At 37.6% G+C, this 27,815-nt stretch overlaps 2 protein-coding genes across 7 annotated transcripts in view; one reads left to right on the top strand and one right to left on the bottom strand.

The window, feature by feature from the left end:
• LOC117246287 (Fc receptor-like protein 5) overlaps positions 1 to 27,815 on the top strand; it is a 120,200-nt gene that overhangs the window by 1,275 nt on the left and 91,110 nt on the right. For 3 of the 6 annotated variants that reach the window (XM_078164617.1, XM_078164615.1, XM_078164614.1), the window contains exons 5-10: positions 435 to 704; positions 842 to 1,117; positions 1,295 to 1,597; positions 2,496 to 2,771; positions 16,740 to 17,042; positions 17,971 to 18,273. In XM_078164617.1, coding sequence (XP_078020743.1) covers positions 435 to 704; positions 842 to 1,117; positions 1,295 to 1,597; positions 2,496 to 2,771; positions 16,740 to 17,042; positions 17,971 to 18,273 — 1,731 coding nt within the window. Of the gene's footprint in view, positions 1 to 434; positions 705 to 841; positions 1,118 to 1,294; positions 1,598 to 2,495; positions 2,772 to 3,564; positions 3,829 to 4,747; positions 4,868 to 4,985; positions 5,002 to 5,100; positions 5,190 to 5,671; positions 5,729 to 5,921; positions 5,988 to 6,310; positions 6,368 to 8,059; positions 9,942 to 16,739; positions 17,043 to 17,970; positions 18,274 to 27,815 lie in introns of those variants that run through there. The other 3 variants (XM_078164619.1, XM_078164618.1, XM_078164616.1) reach the window with 3 other exon arrangements.
• LOC117245684 (uncharacterized) overlaps positions 24,856 to 27,815 on the bottom strand; it is a 45,709-nt gene continuing 42,749 nt past the window's right edge. Inside the window, exons 32-35 of the mRNA XM_078164703.1 lie at positions 26,177 to 26,296; positions 26,043 to 26,058; positions 25,854 to 25,942; positions 24,856 to 25,103 (exon numbers count right to left, since the gene is read on the bottom strand). Of these exons, the coding sequence (XP_078020829.1) occupies positions 25,096 to 25,103; positions 25,854 to 25,942; positions 26,043 to 26,058; positions 26,177 to 26,296 (233 nt within the window). The 3' untranslated portion in view covers positions 24,856 to 25,095. The remainder of the gene's footprint in view (positions 25,104 to 25,853; positions 25,943 to 26,042; positions 26,059 to 26,176; positions 26,297 to 27,815) is intronic.

The raw sequence follows: 27,815 nt of genomic DNA, 5'->3' as shown, positions 1-27,815 counted from the left end.
TTTTGCGATAAAGAGCAGCAGGCATGTACTTTAGCATTTCCAGAGTGAAGTGGAGTGATGATTTCTCTGCATTATCTCAGACACAGTGGACACTTAACAAAGGGAAAAAGAGAAAGCTGTGTTTAAATTGTCGTTCATTCTTAGAAGTGTGTTTGTGCTCACTTTAATCCACTTTAGGTTAATTTAAGCAACAACTTTAGTGGTTAATAAATGTTTAACAGAAGCATTGTTGCAACTGATTTCCATCAGTTTACGATACTTAAATAATAAACACTGATTTAAGTGATTTACTATTTTCTGTATTTTCTACACTAAGTCGTAGCACCACCAAGAATGCTGGATGAGATTATATTATTCATTTTCATTATCTTTCAAACTGGACTGATTCACAGGGAAATAATGACCACTTTTATGTCTTTGTCTAAATTAAACAGCACAACCAAAGGCCAGACTGAGCAGATACTTTCCATCAGGGGGCAGTGTGATGCTGACCTGCTCTGTGAGCCCATCATCATCATCATCATCATCATCATCTGGTTGGAAATACTTCTGGTACAGAGGCAAAAAAACCTCTGAACCTCTGACCACACAAGATGTTGTCTTCCTCTCAAATGACACAATCAGTGTCTCACAGGGAGGACTCTACTGGTGCAGAGGAGGAAGAGGAGATCCACTTTACTACACAGAGTACAGTAATCCAGTCGGTAATATGATATGGAATATAAAATGCAGAAAATAATACACTGTGTATTTTTGAATGAGGATTAAGACTAACACTAAAATGAGTTTGATGTTTAATCTTTTCTAATCTGTGTATTTGTGGCCTCTTGATCATGAACAGTCACAAACAGAGCTGTTGTGACCCTGCGACCCAACTGGCCTGAGATATACTATCTGGAGACGATCACACTTACATGTGAAATTGAGGATGGAGGAGACGCTGAGTGGGAGTATGAATGGACGACACCCCGCTCATACAGACCTGAAAAACAAAAGGAAAACATGATTAGAAATGTGTTGCCATCATACAACGGAGACTACAGGTGTGTGGGCACACTGAAACATGAAAAGTCTTCAACAGAGTGGAGTGATGCTTTCACATTGAGAGTATCTGATTGTAAGTCACATGTCATCAGTCGTCATCTTTATTTTGCTGAATGTAAAAAAGAAATTATTGTTCCCTGTATTTTCAGACAGTGCACCTTTATATTTGAATTTGAATACAAGTCGTGGATGTCATCTACCAACAACAAATTATAACATGTCTTCATTCTGTGAAATCACTTTCCAACAGATAAACCTCAGCTTGTCCTCACTGTGTCTCCATTATGGCTGAGTCCTGGAGCCTCAGTAACTCTGAACTGCAGTGTTGAACATCCATCTGCAGGATGGAGGTTCTTCTGGTATAAGGCTGTTCCCAAACTGTCAGACAACTCCTACAGCTATGAGCTGATACCTGGCAGCATCCATGGGACTGAACAGGATTCCTACATTGTTGATGGACAGACACACACAGCAGGATATGTGTGCAGAGCTGGAAGAGGAGATCCAGTGTATTATACTCATTACAGTCAACCTAAGTTTGTCTGGTCTGGAGGTAGGTTTGTTTTGACTTTTCCATGCTCAGATGATTGTATAAATGCACTTGTTGTGACCTTTCCCTCACACCAGCATCAGGTCAATAGTTTAGTTTTTCAAACTACTGATGTTTTTGTTGTCAGATTCTTTTGCTGGACTGAATTTTAAAATGAGTGCATCTCATTACTTCCTTTTTATTTTTACACATCATTGTGCACATTTGTTCAAACCTTAAACTATTGAAATCCATAACCCAATCTCATAAGACTACTACATTACATTTTGAGTACTTACTGTACTGTAGCGAAAAGGTCGAGATTCTCTTTTCTTTCCTTGAATTCATTTCTTCAGCGTCCCTTTCCTCTTTTCTTTTTTCTTGTTTTTATTTTCACGTATTTTCTTACCTCCGTCAGTTTATGTTTGCTTGTTTCCTTCTCTCTGTCCCTCAAACCTTTAAATACAGGTCTTTTAGTTGTAATGGGGTATTTGTCTGTTCTGGTGTTGCTACTTCTACATAATGGTACTTTACTGTGGTACTTTAACATCCAACAATTCTCTCCAAAATGTATTTTAGACATCAGTTATATACTCACTTTTCATGCTAGCTCTCTTCTTCCTCTCTTCATGTTTTGGGATAAATATGGAGGTTATGTACCCAGAGAGCTGTAGTTCAATGTATGCACCCTTGTATTAGTGTGTTGTAGCCTGAAATAACAAAATGATTAAATCCACATTAAACCTGAAGAACTGTTTCCATGGAGGTATTTTAAATTTCATCATATACCTGTACTGGTGTGATCCTTTGTGTCTATACTCCAGCATTTAAACAGATTAAAACCAACAAGGAAATCAAATGATTGTTGACAGTATGGCCTTTTAAATGTTTCATTCTTTGTCTGCTTTTTATGTGTTTTTAGATTCTCATTCAGCAGCGTCTCTCACAGTGAGTCCTGACAGAATGCAACACTTCAGCAGAGAGCCTGTGTCACTGAGCTGTGAGGGAAACTCTACTGAGTGGAGAGTGAGCAGGTTTTCTGTGGATGGCTACCCGAGACACTGTTCTTCTTCTTCTTCTTCCTGGGGGACCATGACTGGATCCAGATGTAACATGGACCGTGACTGGCAGAGTGGAGTCTACTGGTGTGAGTCTGAAACAGGACAGTTCAGCAATGCAGTCAACATCACTATACAGTGTGAGTCTTAATTCATTTAAAAGATTTTGTTTCTGAAGTATTTTAACATTCTGTTACATCGTTTTGAAAATGTGAAGGTGACTAACATTATACAAACTGATTTTCAAAATGAGTGAAACTCGACGACCTTTAAAAGAGCTCATCAGCTTTAGTTCATTCAAGTATCATTTCTTAATATTTTCCAAGATATTGTCAGATGGATTTTATTGCTCATTGACACCTTTATGACAATAATCATCTACGATTAATTTTATACTGTCACATCCCCAGTCACCAGCAGCTGAAATGAAAGGACTGGTTTAAAGGTCCAGTGTGTAGGATTTAGGGGCATCTATTGGCAGAAATGGTGTATAGTATTCATAACTATGTTTTAATTGGTTTATTATCATCTGAAAAAAGAGTCATTGTGTTTTCGTTACCTTAGAATGAGCTGTTTATATCTACATACGGCCACAGTAGTTCTCCTACAGGCTTGGTCAAAGGGAGAAGTTTCAGTCTGATAACCTCACCGCTGGATTCCACTAAATCCTACACACCAGACCTTTAAGGGTGATCTGCACTTAAATTACTGTATTACAGTACATCAGTGAGCAACACTGAAACAATTACTATAATCTTTTTGTTGGTTTGATGACAGAAAGATACATTTACAGTAAGACAGGGATTTCTCAGTTACTGTATGCAGCTGTAAAATTAATTCAGACATTTATTTTCATAATGTTACATCAGCTTGTTTAACCTGCACCAGCTGATCTCTGCAACCAAATCTTTGTATTCTTTAATCTTTTTACAGACGGTGATATTATCCTGGTGAGCCCTGTCCATCCTGTTACTGAGGGAGATTCTGTCACTCTTGGCTGCAAATTGAGGACAGAAAAAGTTCCTTATAATGTGGATTTCTACAAAAATGACAAACTCATCCAAAATGTTACTGGAGGGGAGCTGACTATCTCTGCAGTGTCAAAGTCTGATGAAGGCTTTTATAAATGTAAAGGAAAAGATTCACCACAAGGTTTGCAGAGTTTGACGTCACCAGAGAGTTGGATGTCAGTAAAATGTGAGTATGATTCAAACAGTTTCTTCAGCATTCTTTGTAAACTGTGATACTGTCCAATATAGAATTAGATTGACTGTTTGTGAAAGAGAAACTGTTTTATACATTAAAAATGCAAAGTAAATACATGAATAGCTGTGAAAGGTTTAGAATTCATAATGATACTGTATGTGTTTGTGTGTTAATCTAAATGTGCATGGTATCTGATCAGGGGTTTATAAACGTGTATTTTAGTGTATGTGGTTTTCTACTTGTGCATTGATCATTGCACAAATGTATTTTTGTATACATGCTTAGATTATTTGTGTATGTTAGTGTCTATGTGTGCAACATATTCTCATATAACTGTTCGTATGGTTCCTATGAATTAGCGCCCCGCTTATTATGTTGCGTCCTTAACGCACAGTTACGTTGTTAACATTAAGTTTGGGATGTTAGGTTTAGCCAGTAGAAGTTACAGTGGTTAGGTTTAGGATCAAATATGGTGAAGACGTACCTTGAAAGACCTCAAAATTCATTCAAAGTACACATGTGACACCATGGGAAAGTAACAGGTAAATGTCTGTTTTTTGTGACCCCTCCACCACTCCAATCTGCCTCCTTACAAGCGTGCTTGGGACTGCCTCCTTGTTAACTGCTGTCAGTGCACTGGTCACGTTATTGCAGCATTTCCAAAACATGGTGGGATATGAACAAATTTGGGTGCATTACTTTTCGTAGGAAAATGTACAAGCAGTTTGTGAGAACAGTCTGATGTATGTTCTTATACATTTTTGGATATCAGTTATTGTTTTCTTACTCTTGGAGTTTTATTACTTTGGCTTAACTGGACTTTGACTCTGTGTTTATGTAAAGCACTTTGGGAACTCTATTTGATCAAAGTGTTATATGAGTAAATATTAATATAGGTTATTTATTTTAGCAGCGCCCAGGCTTGAAGGAAGCTCTCCATTTCCTGTGCTGTTGATTGTTGGGCCGGTTTGTGGAGTTTTACTGATTCTTCTCCTGCTGCTGTTTCTGTATCTCTACAGAAAGTCAAAAGGTGAGAACTTTTACTTCTGATGTTAGACTGACTCTGATGTGATTACATGTACTGTAGTAACAGTCAAACAATTCACCATACAAAACAATGTAACAACAGATGTCTTTTTCCTCCACAGATTCATGCTTTATGAGGTCGGTCCAACACTCTCTTCTCTCATTCTGAATGCGACAGTAGCACAGTGCATATGCTTTTTAAAGTCACTGTATTTACTTCATGTTTGGGCCCACCAGGTCTCAGAGCAGCAGTCGGGGCCCTGCTACAGACCACATGATCAACCAGGATGAAACTCAGCTCAAAGAATATGCTCCTCCTCTCCATGGTCAGCCTTAATCCTGATTAATTTTATGATTTATCATCAACTCTAAGACTAGTATTTCACATGTGATTATCTGTTTTGGTAGTGATGGCCAAATGAAGCCTCATGAACCAATTTCTTTATTTTCTGACCCCACCGGATGGCGGTCTTGGTTTAAAGATAAAGGCTGAAGGACAGGCAATGCAGTGTGCTTTCAAACCTTTGTTGAACAGACAGCGGCATCTAGTGACTTCAGAAAATAAAGACAGTGGTTCAAGAGGGCTCATTTGGCCATCACTGTGTTTTGGAATTATATAGAATACAGTATAATGTGATTAAAGGTTTTAGTATGCTGTTCTCTATGAATCAATCAAAGGCTTTGAAGAACCTGAACATGGTAAAATATAGACTTTATGTTTGACACTGAGCAGTTAGATATACTAGAATAAGATGATCAGGTGATTTATTGACAATCCCTTAAGTTTAAACAAATATCTATGTTTCAGGTGAATCCAACGATGTCACATATTCTGTGGTTGAGCTCAAAAACATCACTAAAAAGGGTGAGTACTTTATTTTATGTATTGACAATTACATTAAACACTAGAGATGCTTTTGTAGGTCAGCAGTACCTAAATAACCAAATCAAACTTTATTTCAAATCAAACTTTATTTATATAGCGCTTTTCATACATTAAAAAAAAAAAAACATACAGGAAGTTGTCTTTTCATGCATTCATCTGGTCCTTTTAACAGGGAACAAAAAAGAGAAGCCAGAGGAGAACGCAGTTTACTCAGATGTGAAGATAAGATCAGCTACAGGTACAGTGAAGTACAACAGATTCACTCTAACTTTTTATTGGGTACTGCCACAGTGTAATCTTTTCATACCACTTCATACCACTAGGTATGTCAGCAGTGTCTGCAGTGGTCAAATCCTACAGTACATAAAGAGCATTCAGATTTTATGTAAATTGTATGTCATTTACTTTTCCATTTATTCCTGTAATACCTGGCCCTACTGTGCAGTCATGGGAAACACATCAGGACACATTACATTTAATTGCTTTAATTCTGCTTATCAATCCATCCATTTGTTTATAACTGTTGTACAAATAAAACCTGAAATGTGGCTTCTGTTTCAGACGACAATGTGATGTATGCCCAGGTGAACTTTCACAGTAAAGCCAAGAGAGACAAAGGTAAGTAAAACGTCCACCTGCAGCTGTTACTGGATTTTCTTAGACACAGTTTGTCATCCAAGTCAAAAATGCTTCAGTGTTGGAAAATGGTGTCTGTAATTTCTTATTTTCTTCTCTTATTTTCATTGATTTACTGTTTACATATTCTAAAATCATGACAATTTTTCATTCATTAAGTTCACGAAGCCATCATTATGACCTATTCCAGTGGTTTCTGAAAGGTTTTTCAATAATGTACACCCTTTGAAATAGTTATTCAGCTGAGTATCCCCTGACCAGAGCAAAACATTTTTGGTGGAAACACACAGTGGACAAACGTAAATGTGAACATGCCACAAAGCCACAAAAATCTCCACAGGCTGAGATCAATTCAAAAACAGTCTATTTATATAAGACGTCTGTGTACAAAATAAGGTGCTCAAAGGTGTTCACCTCCAGGAGGCCAAACATCCAGCCACTGCATTCAGTTTCTGTGGCAGTGATGTAGTTAACCCTCGCTGCAGACATACAGATCTGGAAACAAAACGTCTTCAGTGTAAAAGTAGATGGATCTTTCTTCACAAAACTGAACAGTTTTTAGGTCTGAATCAAACACGCAATTCGTCTTATTTTTCTAGGTTTCTTGTTCCTCTCCAGAGCTGCATGTGTCAACATGGCCTTGTTGGACATGCTTGGTCATGTTCTGTCCTTTCTTTTCTATCATCCTGTGTATGGTTGTGTTTAGTGTATATTGTATATTCTTATGTTCTGTTATCATATATTGGTGTTTGAGGATGCTGTGAGTAGTGTAGTACTCATATGACAGGTCATTGTGATTTGGTAGTCATGCTTCTGCACCTCAGAGTTGATCTCATCTAATGAGTGACACCAGCTGACTTACTACACCTGGTAGGAATCTGTCTGTGTCTACATCTGTTCTGTGAGGCACTCATGTCAGTAGCTCTGATTATAGTCAAGGACTGAAACATTTGCTGCTCTTTATAATTTTGTTGCATGTTTAGCATCTTTTCTTGTGCAAAGATGTCTTACATAAATAGACTATCTTCGCATTGATCTCAGCGTGTGGACCTTTTTGGCCCATGTATCTCCTGTGCTGTCAATATAAAATACATATCGATATAAAATATAACTGAATATATATATAAAACGTGGTCTATCAATATTATAATTACATTTTTGTATTAAACTAAAATTCACTATATTCACTTTTCTGTATTTCAAAAATCTCATGTACCCCCTGCAGTACTCCAAAGTACCCCTAGGGGTACCCATACTCCAATTTTAGAAACACCGACCTATTTCTACTAACACCGTAACTTGTATCATATTTCCTGTTGTGTTCTGTTGTGTACACTAAGATTATTTTAGATCATGTATGGATGCATTGCTAAAGAAGACAGTGTACATATCATTATGATTGTCTACTGGGGCGTTACTTTTTAATGCAAAACATTCATAGGAAAATCACGTCCTGTAGCGGCAGATAAAACTGTTTATTCAGAGGTCAAACCAGGAAAAGCTCTTGGTAATAATACAGCATTAACACAATGTGCATTTTGGGATAAGTCACTATAGTGATTTATTTTACAGATACAGATAGTTAAATGGGTTAGAAATGGGAGTTAAATGTCATTGAGCACCCTCAATTCTTAAATAACCCTAACCTTGTTTTTCCTTTTGGTTTTCATCCAGATCAATAGAGAGATCTGCATCAACAAAACCAGCAGAATGGATGACAACATGAAGAACTGCAGTAGTGTTTAACTCAATGACAGAAAAGGGGTCTCTTAAAGGAAATGGCCACTTTGAAAATACAGACAGTACTTACTGACCCTCATGCCAACAAGAAGACCAGTGTAGTTTTTTAATCCACAAAACTCGTTCAGGGTATCGGAGGATAACAGGCTGCCACGGCATCAGGGCACTTGGATTATGACGGACGAGCCATTCTGACGTTTTTGAAATGCATCAGTGGAGTTTTATTACATTTTCAAAATGTGGGCTCCATGTACTTCAAGTGTAGCTGTTATTCCAGCGAGCTGTTATCCTCCTAAAGTGGCCATTTCCTTTAAGGAAAAAAGGTTGGGAACCACTGCTCTAGGTTACTCAAGAATATCCAGCCTACTGTCCATATCCAAACCCTTCAGGGTTCTGCAATTGAAATTGTTAAAAATCTTTGGGACTCTGGCTGGATACCAGACTCACTTATTAAACCCACGTGGAACACCTATCAAGAAAACTGAAGGTCAAAATTGGATTTTTGTATAGAAACAAATCTTGTTTTTCTCCTGCTAGTTGAAAGACCATTGTTTAATCTACAGTCACGTCTGCTCCTGATTATGGTGATATTGTATATATGCATGCTTCTTCCTCCACCTTTGAGCCTCTTGACTCAGTGTGTCACAAAGCGCTGCACTTCATCATGAGATTGTCTTTCAGATGAGGTCAGTGTTTTATATGGAGTGCCTCAAGGGTCTATCTTTGGCCCTCTTCTTTTTAACTACATGCTCCCACTTGGTTTCATAATCCGTCAATACAATGTATCATATCATTCCTATGCCGACGACACCCAGCTATACATATCTGTCTCTGCTAAGCATCTTAGTCCTGTAAATGACCTCATCCAGTGCATTAATGATGTTAGGTGCTGGATGACCAAAAATTTCTTACAATTTAATGATGACAAAACTGAAATTCTTCTCGTTGGTCCAAAAGCTTTAAAGCAGCAGATTAGTTCCCTACTGACTCCTCTTTCTGTGAAACCTAGAGGGCATGTTAAGAATCTAGGCGTTATTATTGACACTGATCTTAATTTTCAGAAGCATATTTCCTCCATGTTCAAGACTGCATTCTATCATCTTAGAAACATAACTAAAGTTAGATCATTTATATCCCTCTCAGATGCTGAAATGTTTATTTCTAGCAGGCTGGACTACTGTAATGGACTTTTCACAGGAATAACAAAACAGGCACTTTACAGCCTGCAGCTTGTTCAGAATGCTGCAGCTAGAGTGATAACCAGGACAAAAAAATATGAGCACATCACTCCCATTTTAATTTCTCTTCACTGGCTTCCCGTAAAGCAAATAATTGATTTTAAGATTTTGCTTGTTGTTTTTAAAGCTATGAATGGTGTAGCTCCACCTCATATCAATGACATGCTGGCTGAGTACACGCCAGATAGATTCCTGAGATCTGGAAGTAGAGACCTTCTCACTATTCCAAGAATATATTCTAGATCAGCTCATGGTGCCTTTAGTCACTATGGTCCAGTTCTTTGGAATTCCTTACCACATGACCTCAGGTCTATTGCACCAATATCCACTTGTAAACACAGGTTAAAAACACATCTTTTTTCACAAGCTTTTACTTAGACGTTTGTGTGGTTTAAACCAGCTGTACCATTATTTTTGTATTGTTGTTAATATCAGGTTTCTACATGCTCTTTTACTATGTAATTTCCTTGTTGTTATATGATTTCATATGTATGTTGTGTTCATTTTAAGCACATTGAGTTATGCTTGTCATATGAAATGTGCTATACAAATAAATTTGACTTTGACTTTGTGCATCCAACAAAGTATAAAATAACAAACCATTTCTTCAGTCTTTTCTGCCTCGTCACTGTCTGGAGGGAATTTCTCTCTTCCTTTAAGAGAGTATTCTCCAGTGTTTACTTCAGTGCAGCCTTGCCTTGTTATCTGGATGAACTGTAATCGACTGAGTGTTTATTTCCCTCATCTGTACACCTTCGTGCAGACTACATCAGTAATTAACTCTTATTTGCTTTTTGCTTGAGAGTTTTTTTGTTTGTTTGGTTGGTTTTTTTGCTCTTGCGTTGGCCCAGGGTGGGCAATGCTAAGCACTGTGCCACCATGCCACCCACATGTATCAAAAGTCAATTGTAAAACATGCAGATTCTTTTCTCTTATGGCCAAAATACATGGGACACAGCTGCAGAGCAACACATATGCTGCATCATGCCCACAGCAGAGCACGTCCATTATAATCAACTGAAGCTGCCACACTGAGCTTGCTGTTCTCTGCAGTTCTGTGTTTTAATGCAGCTAGTCTATTTTTCTTCTCCACGCGTGGCTCTGCGTCCCTCCAACAGGTGAATTGTGTAAAAAATGAGTTCAGTCTGTTTAAAACGGATTCTAATGAATACCTGATTGTACCAGAGGCAATGCAAAGCAACCCAGCAACCTTTACATTCAAATAAGCGATCAAATCAATGCATCCTGTTGTTAAAATGATCCAGTTAATTATTTCAGTAATATCACATACACCTCCAAACCCTGCATATCAAACTGCATTATTACTCAACAAAACTCAATACACACACAGTAAACTGCAGCAACTACATGCTGCAAACATGGAGTCTGTGTAGCAGGTTAAACCCTGCCCACATGATGCGCTGTGTTCGTGCCTCATGTTTTTTGGCTGCTACTTTATTCCTCTTGATTATGTCTCTGTGATAGTTCACTGATTATCTCAACATGGCTGTGCTACAGGTGGTAGTGGCAACAAATCAGATATCTTACCTGATACAGACAGAGAGACATTGTTACTCTGTTTGGTCAACTTTGTTGACACCTTGTGACGACCAGTGCACTGATAATCACCGCTCAAGTCAGCCGTCAGGTTAAGCGAGTACCAGTTGTCTGTATTGAAGGAGACAACTGGTCGACCGTTCCTGTTGAATGTGTAAAGCCAGTCAGTGTCTGTTCCTTCTCTCATGTCACATATGAAGGTAACAGACTCTCCACTAAATAAATAGGATGAGTTGGGTTCAACGATCAGCTCAGCGTCTGGAATCACACGCAAACATATAACAGATACTGTCAAACATTCAAACCCTAAAAAAGTGTTTGAGGAACATGTAATGACACACTCTTAATCACTGCTTTAGTCACATCATAACTGCTACATGAAATGATACATATATTGATCAAATATAGTGAATAAATAGTGAATAAACCCCAAAACAGAAAAGACAGAAAATTGTTCAGTCACCTTCACTGTGTCCACAGTCGAGGAGTGTATTCAGCACTGTAATAAAGATTGATACTTAAGACATTATAAACTGGCTGAACTGTCAAATACATAATAAACAATAACATTTAAAAACAACTGGAGCTTGACAAACATATGATACTCTGTTCCTCTCACTACATGTTCCTTAATCTGTATCTGTCAAACAAATAAAGTCACTTATGTACTCACAGAATAACAACAGCACGCAGAACAAAGTCAGCCCCATCCTCACATCGAGCACTGACACTCTGCACTCAACAAGAAACAGAAGGACTGACACTGGAGCTGGACAAAAGAAAAGAGAACTTACATACCTAATATGTATAAATAATACATGAAACCAGACCTTTCCCACATCTTCTTTTTCTGAGGCCTCACAACACTTTGGGTTTGACCACATATGGTGACAGTCCCACACTTCCTGCCCAACCACTGCAGGTAGCATGCAGGGACGTCACACGGTCACAGCATTTTAGACAACACTAGTATTGCACTAAGTAGTTCATAATTATAACAGATAATTGTTGGGCATTTTGCATTATATAATATCTATAATAGTTGAGTGTTCTGTTTCTACACAGAGAGCTACTATTTACAGAATTATCAGAGTTGTGGGTGTAAAAATACTTATAGATCAGGATGATTTCATATTTTGGAAGATTGTTTATAACCATTAAGAAATAAACAAACAAAAACCACAGGGTACAATGCAATGCTGATTTAATCAGAAAATACAACTGTCTCAACAGCTGAGATCAGATAGTTGTCACAATAAAGCTCAGAGAAGGATGTTAAAAGAAGGGCCGCATGTAAACATAAATAGAATATGACATGATAGTAAAAATGAACTTTTGCACCAGTAGAGTCTGTGATGCATCGTTCAGATGAAATACGTCACCCACCCACACACACACACACACACACACACACACACACACACAGGAAGTGACTAAATGAACATTAATTAAATATAAATTGTCTCCTGGGCACTCTGTCCAGAATTTAAACATTGTTTTCTTTGACTTTGCCATAAACATCATAAAATAAAACATCAATCACCAAATGTTGCTTTTTTAAAATGTTATGTCTCCAACTAGAGCCGGAGAAAAAGCCGACAAAGGTACTGCCTGTCAGTATGAGGTCATTAAACCCTCCTTCACTTCCTTTTCACGCCTACAAAATGTGTTGCTGCATACACATTTAGACAACAACATCATCCCATTAACACCACAACGTTCTGCACACAGCAACAGATTACTTTAGAAATATTGTCTTCAGGGTAGCTGTGCATTTAAAATATCATGTAGTTAACCTGGAAGGTAAAATGCATATGATTATAAACATAGCAATAAAATCTGCTGTCGCTGTGGTGTTGACTGCAACTATCTCTGGTGGTGTTGGTTTATAAAAATATGAGAAAGGGGACGGCTACATTTGATTTCACAATCTTAAACACTGAGAGAAAACTTGTATCTCTAGTCTGCAAATCTTAAAGCACACTTAAATCACACATCAGATCTTGATGAACGAGTTATTCTCAAGTAAAGTACAAGTACATCAAAATGATACTTAAGTACAGGACCTAAGTCGTAATGTACTTTGTTCATTTCCACCACCACTACTTTGTTGATACACTGATTGAATATGCTTAGGGGGTCAAACTGAGGTGTTAGCTAACTGTAACTGTTTTGGGGTGGGTGCAGTGCTGTGTAAGGCATGGCTAGGAGTGATATAGGGCATGTATTGATAGATGTCACAATAATTAGTAATTTACACGACAGATGGAATTATCAGTCCCTTTAGTAGCCTACATTTACCTCTGTCAGGTGATCAGTTAACGTTCTTGACAGTTGGCCTGATAATGAAAATGATCACTATCCTAGTGACGGTAACATCAAGGTTAAATGCTTTGAAAGAGATGATGTCACTGGTGTGTCTCTGCTACATGATTCTTTCTTCCCGTCTTCTCATCAGCACCATCAGCTGTTACCGTCACTGGACCAAACAGATTACAGTGATAAGAGATGACACAGATGTTATTCATAATTAACAGCCACAAGAGGACACATGTACAGCGCAGCCACCATTTTTGACTGAATGCTGCCCCGATCAATCTCAGAATAAAAGCATACTAAGCATTAGTTATGTTAGCCATGAATAAACACAAGTAGTGTGTCTCATGAAATGGCTCACATTATCAGAGAAGCAATCCAGAGGTAGCCTTTCATGTGTTTCGCCACTTGCCTATGTATTGAGTAACTGCACCTCACACTGATATTTTCTTACAGATCTGCTGTGTCACACGGCCCACACACCGACAGGAAGCAATCCACAAATGTTCAAAACCAGTCTCACATGTAAAAATGGATCCACAAATGCATAAATATGACTTCATGTGTATTTACTGTGGTGAAACTGTAGTAAGTTCTGTGTATTTGCAAATCAATCTGTATTTTTGTGGATATGACTTTTCACAACACAAATATAAACAGACATGTTTGTGGATAGTGAAGTATTTGTGGCTCATGGCACACATTTGTAAATTGTCTTGTGTGGGTCACCACAAATAAAGTCCAACAAAAACTATCATTAAAACATGCTGTGGTCAAACCAGTCTGGTTGTGTAAGCTCCGTGTAAAAGGGAAGGAAGTACAGACCGCGAAAAAGAAGAAGTGAGAGAAAACTTTCTGTCCAGTATTAATATTTAATGCATCTTCTGTTTATTCAGTTTCTGATCTTTCATCATATGATTCACACGTTCTGAGCTTTTTCTTTACACAGCGTAGAAGCATTTCTCAGAGGCAGAGTAACAGTCGTGAGTGTGAAGATGGGGCACACTCTGCTCTGTGTGCTGGGGGTTTTCTGTGAGTACATCAGTGACTTTGAAAGAATTGTCGCCATGAATGAAAAAAATGTCTGAGGTTATTAATTGATCATTCCTGTAAGTTTGATAATGTCTGATGAAGTTCCAATTTTTATCTCAGCGCTGAATTTACTCCTCTACTGTGGACATGCTCAAGGTAATTATACTTCTTCTTGTTTATATATTCACTCGAGACAAATATTCAACAACTGCATCACTTTTCACCATTTTCTGTGTGTTCTGTTTCGGCAGTGTTTAATTAATACAATAAAGAAAACACAATGTTTATGTTGGTTTTATAGATGCTGTGCTGACCATTGAACCAAACTGGTCCACTTTATTTACCGGAGAGTCTGTTACCTTCATATGTGACATGAGGGTGGGAAAAGACACCGACTGGTATTACGTAATCTACAGGGATGGTCAAGGATTTCTACCCTACAGCTCAGATAAGAGATATACATCACAATCTCTGTCGACAGACGACAGTGGTGAATACCAGTGCATTGGTGATCACAAGCGCTCAGCACATTCAAGAAAAGAAAGTAATAAAGTTTCTCTAACTGTATCAGGTAAGTGATACATTTTACCACCATGACCAAGTTCACTTTAAGCATTTATTTAACTATTCATTTATATTTATCAGCCATGTTGATATGATCACCCTGTTTGGCAAAGTGCCAATATATAATGTATGAATGTTGTTAATCTTGTTTAAAAAGTTTTAGATTGAGAAAAAGACTCTAACTGTTATTACACAATCCACAGGGATGGTCAAGAATTTGTCCCCTACGACTCAAACAAGATCTTCATATGACTGATATGTTCATTTGTTGAGATGATTTAATGAATCACCTACTGACCTGTGTTCCACAGACAAAGATGTGATCCTGGAAAGTCCTGCATCCACTGTGTTTGAAGGAGAATCAGTGACCCTGCGCTGTCGACATCGTACTCAGACAAAGGAGAAGAATGCTGTTTTCTACAAAGACGGATCACCTATTGAAAGAGACACAAACCATCAGTCAGCGATGTCTTCAGAAAACACAGTTCAAGTCATTTCAAATGGGAGCTCTTACATGTGTAAATTTGAGGACGAAGAATCTGAACCAGTAAAACTCAAAATGGAACGTAAGTAGTTTTCATACTAGAGTCTCAAAATTTAAGGGCATTTTGCGATGAAGAGCAGCAGGCATGTACTTTAGCATTTCCAGAGTGAAGTGGAGTGATGATTTCTCTGCATTATCTCAGACACAGTGGACACTTAACAAAGGGAAAAAGAGAAAGCTGTGTTTAAATTGTCGTTCATTCTTAGAAGTGTGTTTGTGCTCAATTTGATCCATGTTAGGTTAATTTAACCAACAGCTTTAGTGGTTAATAAATGTTTAACAGAAGCATTGTTGCAACTGATTTCCATCAGTTTACGATACCTTAATAATATATTATTGATTTAAAAGTGATTTACTATTTTCTATATTTTCTACAGTAAGTCGTAGCACCACCAAGAATGCTGGATGAGATTATATTATTCATTTTAATTCTCTTTCAAACTGGACTGATTCACAGGGAAATAATGACCACTTTTATGTCTTTGTCTAAATTAAACAGCACAACCAAAGGCCAGACTGAGCAGACACTTTCCATCAGGGGGCAGTGTGATGCTGACCTGCTCTGTGAGCCCATCATCATCATCATCATCATCATCATCTGGTTGGAAATACTTCTGGTACAGAGGCAAGAAAACCTCTGAACCTCTGACCACACAAGATGTTGTCTTCCTCTCAAATGACACAATCAGTGTCTCACAGGGAGGACTCTACTGGTGCAGAGGAGGAAGAGGAGATCCACTTTACTACACAGAGTACAGTGATCCAGTCGGTAATATGATATGGAATATAAAATGCAATAAATAATACACTGTGTATTTTTGAATAAGGATTAAGACTAACACTAAAATGAATTTGATGTTTAATCTTTTCTAATTTTTATATTTGTGGCCTCTTGATCATGAACAGTCACAAACAGAGCTGTTGTGACCCTGCGACCCAACTGGCCTGAGATATACTATCTGGAGACGATCACACTTACATGTGAAATTGAAGATGGAGGAGACGCTGAGTGGGAGTATGAATGGATGACACCCCGCTCATACAGACCTGAAAAACAAAAGGAAAACATGATTAGAAATGTGATGTCATCATACAACAGAGACTACAGGTGTGTGGGCACACTGAAACATGAAAAGTCTTCAACAGAGTGGAGTGATGCTTTCACATTGAGAGTATCTGATCGTAAGTCACATGTCATCAGTCGTCATCTTTATTTTGCTGACTGTGCAAAAAAAAGTTATTTTGGTCTCTGCATTTTAAGACAGTGCACCTTAACATTTAAATTATGATACAAGCACTGCATGTAATCCACCAACAATACATCAAAACATGTTTTTCATTCTGTGAAATAACTTTCCAACAGATAAACCTCAGCCTGTCCTCACTGTGTCTCCATTATGGCTGAGTCCTGGAGCCTCAGTAACTCTGAACTGCAGTGTTAAACATCCATCTGCAGGATGGAGGTTCTTCTGGTATAAGGCTGTTCCCAGACTGTCAGACAACTCCTACAGCTATGAGCTGATACCTGGCAGCATCAATGGGACTAAACAGGATTCCTACATTGTTGATGGACAGACACACACAGCAGGATATGTGTGCAGAGCTGGAAGAGGAGATCCAGTGTATTATACTTATTACAGTCAACCTAAGTTTGTCTGGTCTGGAGGTAGGTTTAGTTTGAGTTTTCCAAACTACTGTACTAATAATTTAACATGAGTGAATCTCATGACCTCCTTTTCATTTTTACACATCATTTGTTTAAATCTTTGACTTTGGAAATCCATAACTCAAACTCATAAGACTATGACATTACAATTTGAGTTGCAAACCAAAAATGTCTTGTTATTACAATTAATATATTAATATTATACATTTATTTCCGTGTTAACTTTTTATCTAAAGACATTGTAAATTGAGAATGCCACCAATGCACAGATCTGGAAAATAAACCAAGTTTTTCTTCAATATGTATTGTTGTAAAACATTGAGATACATCTATTTTCTTTCCTTGAATTCATTTCTTCAGCGTCCCTTTCCTCTGCTCTTTTTTCCTGTTTTTATTTTCATGTATTTTCTTACCTCCTTCAGTTTATGTTTGCTTGTTTCCTTCTCTCTGTCCCTCAAACCTTTAAATACAGGTCTTTTAGTTGTAATGGGGTATTTGTCTGTTCTGGTGTTGCTACTTCTACATAATGGTGCTTTACTGTGGTACTTTGACATCCAACTATTCTCTCCAAAATGCATTTTAGGCACCACTTATATATACTCACTTTTTATGCTAGCTCTCTTCTTCCTCTCTTCTTTTTTTGGGATAAACATGGAAGTTATGTATCCAGAGAGCTGTAGTTCAGTGTATGCACACTTGCATTAGTGCGTTGTAGCCTAAAATAACAAAATAATTAAATTCACATTAACCCTGAAGGATTGTTTCCATGGTGTAATTTTAAATTTTAATATATATCTGTATTAGTGTGATCCTTTGTGTCTATACTCCAGCATTTAAACAGATTAAAACCAACAATAAAACCAACTGATTGTTGACAGTATGGCCTTTTTTAATCTTTATTCTTTGTCTGCTTTTTATGTGTTTTTAGATTCTCATTCAGCAGCGTCTCTCACAGTGAGTCCTGACAGAATGCAACACTTCAGCAGAGAGCCTGTGTCACTGAGCTGTGAGGGAAACTCTGCTGAGTGGAGAGTGAGCAGGTTTTCTGTAGATGGCTACCCGAGACACTGTTCTTCTTCTTCTTCTTCTTCTTCTTCTTCTTCTTCTTCTTCTTCCTGGGGGAACATGACTGGATCCAGATGCAACATGGACCGTTACTGGCAGAGTGGAGTCTACTGGTGTGAGTCTGAAACAGGACAGTTCAGCAATGCAGTCAACATCACTATACAGTGTGAGTCTTAATTCATTTAAAAGATTTTGTTTCTGAAGTATTTTAACATTCTGTTACATAGTTTTGAAAATGTGAAGGTGACTAACATTATACAAACTGATTTTCAAAATGAGTTAAACTTGACGACCTTTAAAAGAGCTCATCAGCTTTGGTTCATTCAAGTATCATTTCTTAATATTATCCAAGATGTTGTCAGATGGATTTTATTGCTCACTGACATCTTTATGACAATAATCATCTAACATTAATTTTATACTGTCACATCCCCAGTCACCAGCAGCTGAAATGAAAGGACTGGTTTAAAGGTCCAGTGTGTAGGATTTAGGGGCATCTATTGGCAGAAATGGTGTATAGTATTCATAACTATGTTTTAATTGGTTTATTATCATCTGAAAAAAAGAGTCATTTGTGTTTTCGTTACCTTAGAATGAGCTGTTTATATCTACATACGGCCACAGTAGTTCTCCTACAGGCTTGGTCAAAGGGAGAAGTTTCAGTTCGACAACCTCACCGCTGGATTCCACTAAATCTATAATCTTTTTGTTGGTTTGATGACAGAAAGATACATTTACAGCAAGAAAGGGATTTCTCAGTTACTGCATGCAGCTGTAAAATTAATTCCAACATTTAATTCATTGTCATAATGTTACATCAGCTTGTTTAAGCTGCACCAGCTGATCTCTGCAACCAAATCTTTGTATTCTTTAATCTTTTTACAGACGGTGATATTATCTTGGTGAGCCCTGTCCATCCTGTTACTGAGGGAGATTCTGTCACTCTTGGCTGCAAATTGAGGACAGAAAAAGTTCCTTATAATGTGGATTTCTATAAAAATGACAAACTCATCCAGAGTGTTACTGGAGGGGAGCTGACTATCTCTGCAGTGTCAAAGTCTGATGAAGGCTTTTATAAATGTAAAGGAAAAGATTCACCACAAGGTTTGCAGAGATGGACGTCACCAGAGAGTTGGATGTCAGTAAAATGTGAGTATGATTCAAAACACAATCTTTATTTGTCAGCTGTGTTACGGTCTGAGTTAGAAAAGTCATCACTAAATTAGAAGATGGGTAAGTTTCAGCTGATTTTACCTGCAAGTTTGTTGTTAGATATTAGTTTTATAAACTAGGGCATTAAGTGATGAAACACAGAAATAAAAAATTAAACACGTTAATAAATTAACTGTATATTACTTTATATTACAAAGGAATGTTAATTTTGAGCCAAAGAAAAGTTTTCATCAAATAACAGGTTAGATTGAGAAGTTTTTACTGTGTGTTTATGTGTGAATCTAAATGTACATGGTGTGTGATCAGGGTTTATGAGTGTATGTCTTCTAATATTTGTACATTTATTTATGAGTCAGTACTTGTAATTATTAATATAATATTTATTATAGCAGCGTCCAGGCCTGAACAAAGCTCTCCATTTCCTGTGCTGTTGATTGTTGGGCTGGTTGGTGGAGTTTCACTGATTCTTCTCCTGCTGCTGTTTGTGTGTCGCTACACAAAGTCAAAAGGTGAGATCTTTTCCTGCTGATATCAGATTGTGATGTAATCACATGTACTGTAGTAACAATAGAACAATTTGCAATATTAAACAATGTCACAGTTAATGTCTTTTTTTTTCTTTTGTTACAGATTCATGCTTTATGAGGTCGGCCCAACACTCTCTTCTCTCATACTAAACGTAACAGCAGCACATTACATGTTCCTTATTAAACCCACTGTATTTACTTCATGTTTTGGACCCACCAGGTCTCAGAGCACCAATCAGGGTCCTGCTCCAGACCACATGATCAACCAGGATGAAACCCAAGGCAGAGAGTATGCTTCTCTTCTCCACGGTCAGCCTTAATCCTAATTCATGTTATGATTTATCATCAAATCTAAGACTAACATTTTCAGTTTTGATTATCTGTTTTAGAAGATTGGGGAATTCCTACATAATGGGATTAAAATGATGAATACCTTGGCTTGATTTTCTGTTCTGTAGGTGACGTCTGTCTCTATGAAACAATCAGAGGCTCTGAAGAACTTGAACACGGTACAGTAGATACTTTTTGTTCAACATGGAGCAGAAATAATAGAGTTGGTTAAATGATTTTAAATGAAACCAGGGATGTCACATATTCTGTAACTGATAAAATGCTAAGAGGGCTGCGTGCTTCATTTTATGTAGTGAGAATGACATACAAAAGTTGAGATGCTTGTGTAGGCCAGTGTACCCTGAATACAGTACAGTAACTTGTCTTTTCATGAATTCATCTTATTCTTTTAACAGGGAGGAATAATGAGCCAGAGGAGCACGAATACTCAAATGTGATGACAGGATCAGCTGCAGGTACAGTCAAGTACAATAAACTTTGTACTAAATATAAATATTCTATGTAATTCTATTTTCTATAATGTAAGATTTTATTAGATACTGTGCTGCCTGTCACATTGTAAGTTTTTAATATCACCGCCAGGAGTCAGCAATGGTCAAATCCTACACAAACTCTATAAGAGCTTTTACACTTTTTGATACTATTATTTTTATGTTTGTTTTTTACACCGATTAATACATGGCACAATTACATCTCATCTCACACAAATTAGTTGTCACCGCTGTCACTGACCATCATTTCATGTTGTGTAATAACAGAGTTAAATGTCAAAAAGCACCCATTCATTCTTAAAAAAGCTTAATTCTCCTTTTCCTTTGGTTTTCTTCCAGATCAATAAAGAGATCTGCATCAAGAAAACCCACAGAATGGCTGACATGATAAACTAAACCTTTGTTTAAACAGCATTTGCAGCTTTTGTGTACATATATAAATATATTCACATATAGTATTCTAAAATATATACATTCAAATAATTTGTTGTGTTGCATTGTGTCTTATATGTTACTGTCATTACAGCTGCTGTAGACAACCTAAAATGCAGTTTGTTCTAAGTAACCACAGAAAGTAACCGTTTGAAATATTTGCCATTGAAATTGTAAAATATTATAAATATTTGGGCCTCTGCCTGGATACTAGACTCACTTTTAAAACCCATGTAGAACAACTATCAAGCAAACTGAAGGTCAAAATTGGATTTTTGTATAGAAACAAATCTTGTTTTTCTCCTAGCTAGTCAAAACACCATTGTTTAATCTACAGTCACATCTGCTCTTGTTTATGGTGATATTGTGTATATGCATGCTTTCACTACAGTACATATTGAAGTAAGAATCTGTTTATTTTCCAGATCTGTATATTGCTCTCCTCCTGATTTCAACATGGATTTACTGTTGTTGTTGTTGTTGTTGTTGTTGTTGTGTTTTATTTTATTTCTCTCCACATACACTCCTCTCAGTAGTGTAGTGATAGTTGATGAGGTGGGTGTACTAATAGGTAGATGAGTGGGTTACAGAGGAGAAGGTGGGTATACTCCTTATTCCAATAGCTTTGTGGCTGACAGGTGGGTGGACTGTGGCAGACGCCAACAGACTGTGATGACACACTGAAACTTTTTTTGTTGTTTTTGTCACAGGTGCAATTTTGGCGCCCCCCTTGGGATGGTGCCCTAGGCGGCCGCCTATATCGCCTATGGCAAGAACCACCACTGGGTGTAGGAGCAGTTTCTGCAACACCCACCCAAACAGACAGATTGAGGCATTGGGTGATTTGTTGGCACCCTCTGGTGGCAACTAGTAGGAATAACAACATCAATAAGTTTGTACCAACACAGAACTCAGATAAAGCCTCCACAACACACATATGCATGTGTAACTGCATATTTTAAGAAATTTTTTCATGAATTTATTTCCCTAGCCATTGAGTGCCCCTACAGTATCCCAGCATACCTAGGCTTTGTCTAAACTTTCTATGTCAGCAGCCGGTTCTGGTAACACAAAATTTACATGAAGGTTCAAGCCACGTGGTCTTTATCAAAGATTCATAGGCAAATGAAAGATCTGAAATTAAGACTGAGATTTTAATTTCCACATATTATTTGAAAATAATGTACAATGGCAGATGCCAACTGTGTAACAATGTACAGTGTATGTGATTTTATTTGTAAACTGGACGATAGAACTTTTTTGAAGTCACAATGAAAACATGTGGTGTATGCATTTAAAGGGGTGTCTGATGTCATAAAAGGTTTGAGAAAATCTTGAAGGCGGTCTTGCGCTAAATACTGCAAGTTAAAGAAACATGTATCATAAGGACTGCCATAATAACCTTAACAATGAAATCTGCAGACCAAGAAGACCCATACACTGGCTAAAGACAAAGAAGCATTCAGATCTTACCTTCCACAATCAGTATGTGTTTCTCCACAGATTCATCATAATTCCCATCAGTGACTGAAACTTGATAGCTGCCATTGTCTGTCTCGTTGAGGTTCTTGATACACACAGAGTGGTCCTGTGGATTATAATTCACTTTACCTATGTACTTAGGTGTGATGTTCATCTGCATAACAATGACTTTCCCAATGAAACGCCACTTGATGTCTTTATGTGGTGGTGGTTTTCTGATTTTTAGACATAAAGAGCTGTTTCTCTCCCTGTAGTGCATCGTTGGTGGGTCCTCTGCTGAAACACCTGACAGGAAACATTAGATAAAATCATTTAAAAAACAAAATCCCTTCCCTTGTTTTTTTTTTTTTTTATCTATTTATTGACTGTAAAACACAAGGATTCTTTTTTTAGGACATTATACAGAACAGAAAACATACAGTACTTAATATATTGTATTCCATTTCTGCCAACATATCCCTCATAAATCCTACCTTTAGTCCTGTAGTATGCTCATGTGAAGTTAAGTCAGTAACAAATGTACTTATTTTAAGCCAAACCGTGATGTTTTTTTATGAACATTACCATGTGCTTTTGTTGCCTAAACTTGAAGAAGTAAACCTAAAACTAAGTAAACCTATATTGGAAGTTTATTTTCAAAAAAGTCTGTGTGTATGAATCAAGTGAAAACTGTACATTTCCTGTGAAAACAGACACTTATTTTGAAAAGATCCTGCACGCAATGAGAGTGAATTGACACACTGTCCCTGAGTATCCTAACCTGACACTGGAGAAGTATCTAGAGCATCATATTTCGATGTGTAGGGCCACTGACCACACAGCGGATTTTAACGAGTAGGCTATAAGTACATTGCACACAATATTGCTCATTTAATTACATGGGCTCCTCTATCAGATTATAACCTAAGGCATTTCAAAATCGAGAGCTGAACAAACATCTGATAATCTGTCCTCCTCACTACATTCTCCTTAATCTGTACAGAATAACAACAGCACACAGAACAAAGCGAGCCCCACCCTCACATCCAGCATTTAAACTCTGCACTCTGCTTCTGAAATGGAGAGGTGTGGGGGAAAAGAAGTTAAATAACATCTGAATACAAGATCAGAGGCTTTTAGTCATCCATCGTAGCTTCCTTTTTTCTCCACTACATAAAACTCACACCACTACACTGGGTTTGATCATATACTTTGACTTGTTTACACTTGTGCCCAGCCACAGATGGCATGATGATATAAAGACAGCATGGATAACATCAAATGGTCCCTGCGACAAAACTAGGATGAGTAGTTATTAGAAATAATTGCTGGACATTTTGCATTGTATAATATCTATCATAGTGGTGTATTCTGTTTGTACACAGACAGCAATAATGGATAATCAATAAGTACCCAAAGTTGGCAACCCAGAACAAACCATGCATCTATAAGGCTAACGTTAGCTAACCAGTGGAGACAAAGATGGGAAGTGGGCACTATGTTTCTGCATGTTAACATGGATAGCCAGCTGTCTCTAAGCAAAGCCAAAAGAAAAGAAAAGGCAGCATTATATCACAAAATATTACAAATTTCACCACCTCTAAATGGATAGCATTTTAAAATGAGGTGCTAAACTTCAATGAGTCAATGAAGCACCAGACTAAAAGGAAAGGCCTCCTGTATTTCACATTGAGGTTTTTTTTCCCCTTAAAGAGTAACCTGTTAGTTACCAGGTCATGGGTGTCGTGCTATCGTAAGCAAAATTAACCTAAACTGACATGTTATGTCAAAAACAATACAAGCAGTCAGTAAGATCAAAATGGAACACAATGTAATAATGTTGCTCAAAAGTGTTGGTGGCAAGATTTCATCAGAAAAAACATCTGTGTCAACACCTTAGGTCACATATGGTCATAATTTAGCTCAACCCACTGTGAAGCTTTGGTGACCCTTAGTGGGTGTCAGGACTCCCAGGTTGGAAACCTGTGACCTAGAGAACAGCATAAACTTGTTTTAAATTTACCAGATTTTAAAAGAACTCATGTTTGATGAGAGAGATCTGAAATGTATCAAAAGCAGTGTGTAGATTTTCCATGGCCTGATTAATAGAAGAGCCGCTGACACATAAAAGCATGTCACCTGCATAAAAATGTGCAAGTTTTAAGATTTCTATCAAAGAAACATACGTCTAACAAAAGCTTGATTTTACTGGATCACTACAATCAGAGAGAAGATAGAAGAATAAATAAACTGCTTATGTACAGGAAATCATGCAAGAACAACTAAAAACACTGCTGAAAACAAACTAGTGGAACAAAAGTTTATTGATACAAGAAATGGTCAACCATACTTTTAACAATACAGAAGCTTAAGACCCACATAATCATTTTCTTTAAATGACCTGCCATTAGTTTAACTGTACAGAATAATGTCTGATATTTGTATAGTGGAGCTGCACACAATAATTAAATAAAAATAGCAAATACTGTTTAAACACTGATGTAGTTATTCATGTTGTCATCCACTCTACTGGTTTTGTCGATGCAGATCTCTCTATTGATCTGGATGAAAACCAAAAGGAAAAACAAGGTTAGGGTTATTTAAGAATTAAGAGTGCTCAATGACATTTAACTCCCATTTCTAACCCATTTAACTATCTGTATCTATAAAATAAATCACTATAGTGACTTATCCAAAAATGCACATTGTGTTGCTGCTGTCGATGCTGTATTATTACCAAGAACTTTTCCTGGTTTGACCTCTGAATAAACAGATTCATCTGCGGCTACAGGACGTGATTTTCCTATGATTGTTTTGCATTAAACAGTAACGCCCCAGTAAACAATGTCAATAAATCACCTGATCATCTTATTCTAGTATATCTAACTGCTCAGTGTCAAACATAAAGTCTATACTTTACCATGTTCAGGTTCTTCAAAGCCTTTGATTGATTCATAGAGAACAGTGAAAATCAAGCCAAGGTCATACTAAAACCTTTAATCACATTATAGAATATTCTACATATTTCCAAAACACAGTGATGGCCAAATGAGCCCTCTTGAACCACTGTCTTTATTTTCTGACGCCACTAGATGGAGGTGTCTGCTCAACAAAGGTTTGAAAGCACACTGCATTGCAAGTCCTTCAGACTTTATATTTAAACCAAGAGCGCCATCCGGTGGGGTCAGAAAATAAAGAAATTGGTTCATGAGGCTTCATTTGGCCATCACTACCAAAACAGATAATCACATGTGAAATACTAGTCTTAGAGTTGATGATAAATCATAAAATTAATCAGGATTAAGGCTGACCATGGAGAGGAGGAGCATATTCTTTGAGCTGAGTTTCATCCTGGTTGATCATGTGGTCTGTAGCAGGGCCCCGACTGCTGCTCTGAGACCTGGTGGGCCCAAAACATGAAGTAAATACAGTGACTTTAAAAAGAATATGCACTGTGCTACTGTTAGGTTCAGAAAGAGAGGCAAGAGTGTTGAACCAACCTCATAAAGCATGAATCTGTGGAGGCAAAAGACATCTGTCGTTACATTGTTTTGTATGGTGAATTGTTCGACTGTTACTACAGTACATGTAATCACATCAGAGTCAGTCTAACATCAGAAGTAAAAGTTCTCACCTTTTGACTTTCTGTAGAGATACAGAAACAGCAGCAGGAGAAGAATCAGTAAAACTCCACAAACCGGCCCAACAATCAACAGCACAGGAAATGGAGAGCTTCCTTCAAGCCTGGGCGCTGCTATAATAAATAACCTATATAAATATTTACTCATTTAACACTTTTCACAAATAGATTTCCCAAAGTGCTTTACATAAACACAGAGTCAAGGTCCAGTCAAGCCGAAGTAATAAAACTCCAACAGTAAGAAAACAATGACTAACATCCAAAAATGTATAAGAACATACATCAAACTGTTCTCACAAACTGTTTGTACATTTTCCTACGAAAAGTAATGCACCCAAATTCGTTCATATCCCACCATTTTTTGAAAATTCTGCAATAACGTGACTGGCGGCGGTTAACAAGGAGGCAGTCCCGAGCATGCTTGTAAGGAGGCAGATTGGAGTGGTGGAGGGGTCACAAAAAAACAGACATTTGCCTGTTATTTTCCCCTGGTGTCACATGTTTGGAACCGTGTGAACTTTAAGGCATTTTAGGGTACGTCCATACCATGTTTTCTTCCTAAACCTAACCCCTGTAACTTTATGTTAATTACATAACCGCAACCTCATTTGTGGGGCGCTAATTCGTAGGAACCATACGAACAGTTATATGAGAATATGTTGCATGCATAGACACTAACATGCAAACATAATCTAAGCATGTATACAAAAATACATTTATGCATAAATAAATGCACAAGTAGAAAACCACATACACAAAAATACACTTTTATAAACCCCTGATCACATGCCATGCACATTTACGCCCCGTTTCCACAGAACAGTTCAGTTCAGTTTGGTACGCTTTATTTCTGTTTCCACTGTGAAAAGTTGTGGATGGTACCAATGGAACCGTTCTGTACCGTCCCCATTTTTGGTCCCCCCTCTGTTGGGGTACCTAGCACACAGATCTGTTACTAAAAGGTGGAGCTGTGAACACTGCAGTTCGTTGATTGGCCAATAGAGGACGGTCACTCTGCTCAGAGCTGAGTTGTGGCTGGTTTTGTAACCACTCTTCATACCGTGTCAAGTTTTACATTTATAAAATACAACCATAAACATAAAGGATGTTGCTGTCTCTTGCAGCACAAAAAAACTCAATTTATTGGGCCGACTGCCAGCAGCTACTAAAGGTGGAACATTTTCTTGAAATGTTGCTCAATGCATAAGTTGACGACGTGAATCAATCAACACAGCTTAAACTGCACTGTGACAACTTTTACCATTACTTCAGTTTTTTCAGTCTCTCTTGGATGACATACATTTTAAGTAATGAGTGGATCTTCAAACATTTAAAAATACATATATTAAATTCGACCACATTGTGTGAACTGTGTATATTCTAATCCTCACTTAGAGAAAAAAAGCATTGTGGAGCGTCGTTCCTGTGGGCTCCATAAACACTAAACCCCTGAGCTTGCCTGAGAAGGACTAAAGGCACAACCCCGCTATTTTTAAATATCCCATGGAGAGAGACTCTCACTGCAGTCTGCTCTGTTTTGCTCCGAAAATGTCGCAGTGCAACCTTGTTCTGTGGACAATAAATGAGGTGCAGGTGTTGTTCCATTTACAGTGAGTGCTGGACAGAGCAGCGA

The sequence above is a fragment of the Epinephelus lanceolatus genome, chromosome 22 (genome assembly GCF_041903045.1).
Source record: "Epinephelus lanceolatus isolate andai-2023 chromosome 22, ASM4190304v1, whole genome shotgun sequence".
Classification (NCBI taxonomy): Eukaryota; Metazoa; Chordata; class Actinopteri; order Perciformes; family Serranidae; genus Epinephelus; species Epinephelus lanceolatus.
The sequence above is the reverse complement of the archived record's forward strand: the minus strand, read 5'-3'. Positions and strand labels throughout refer to the sequence as shown.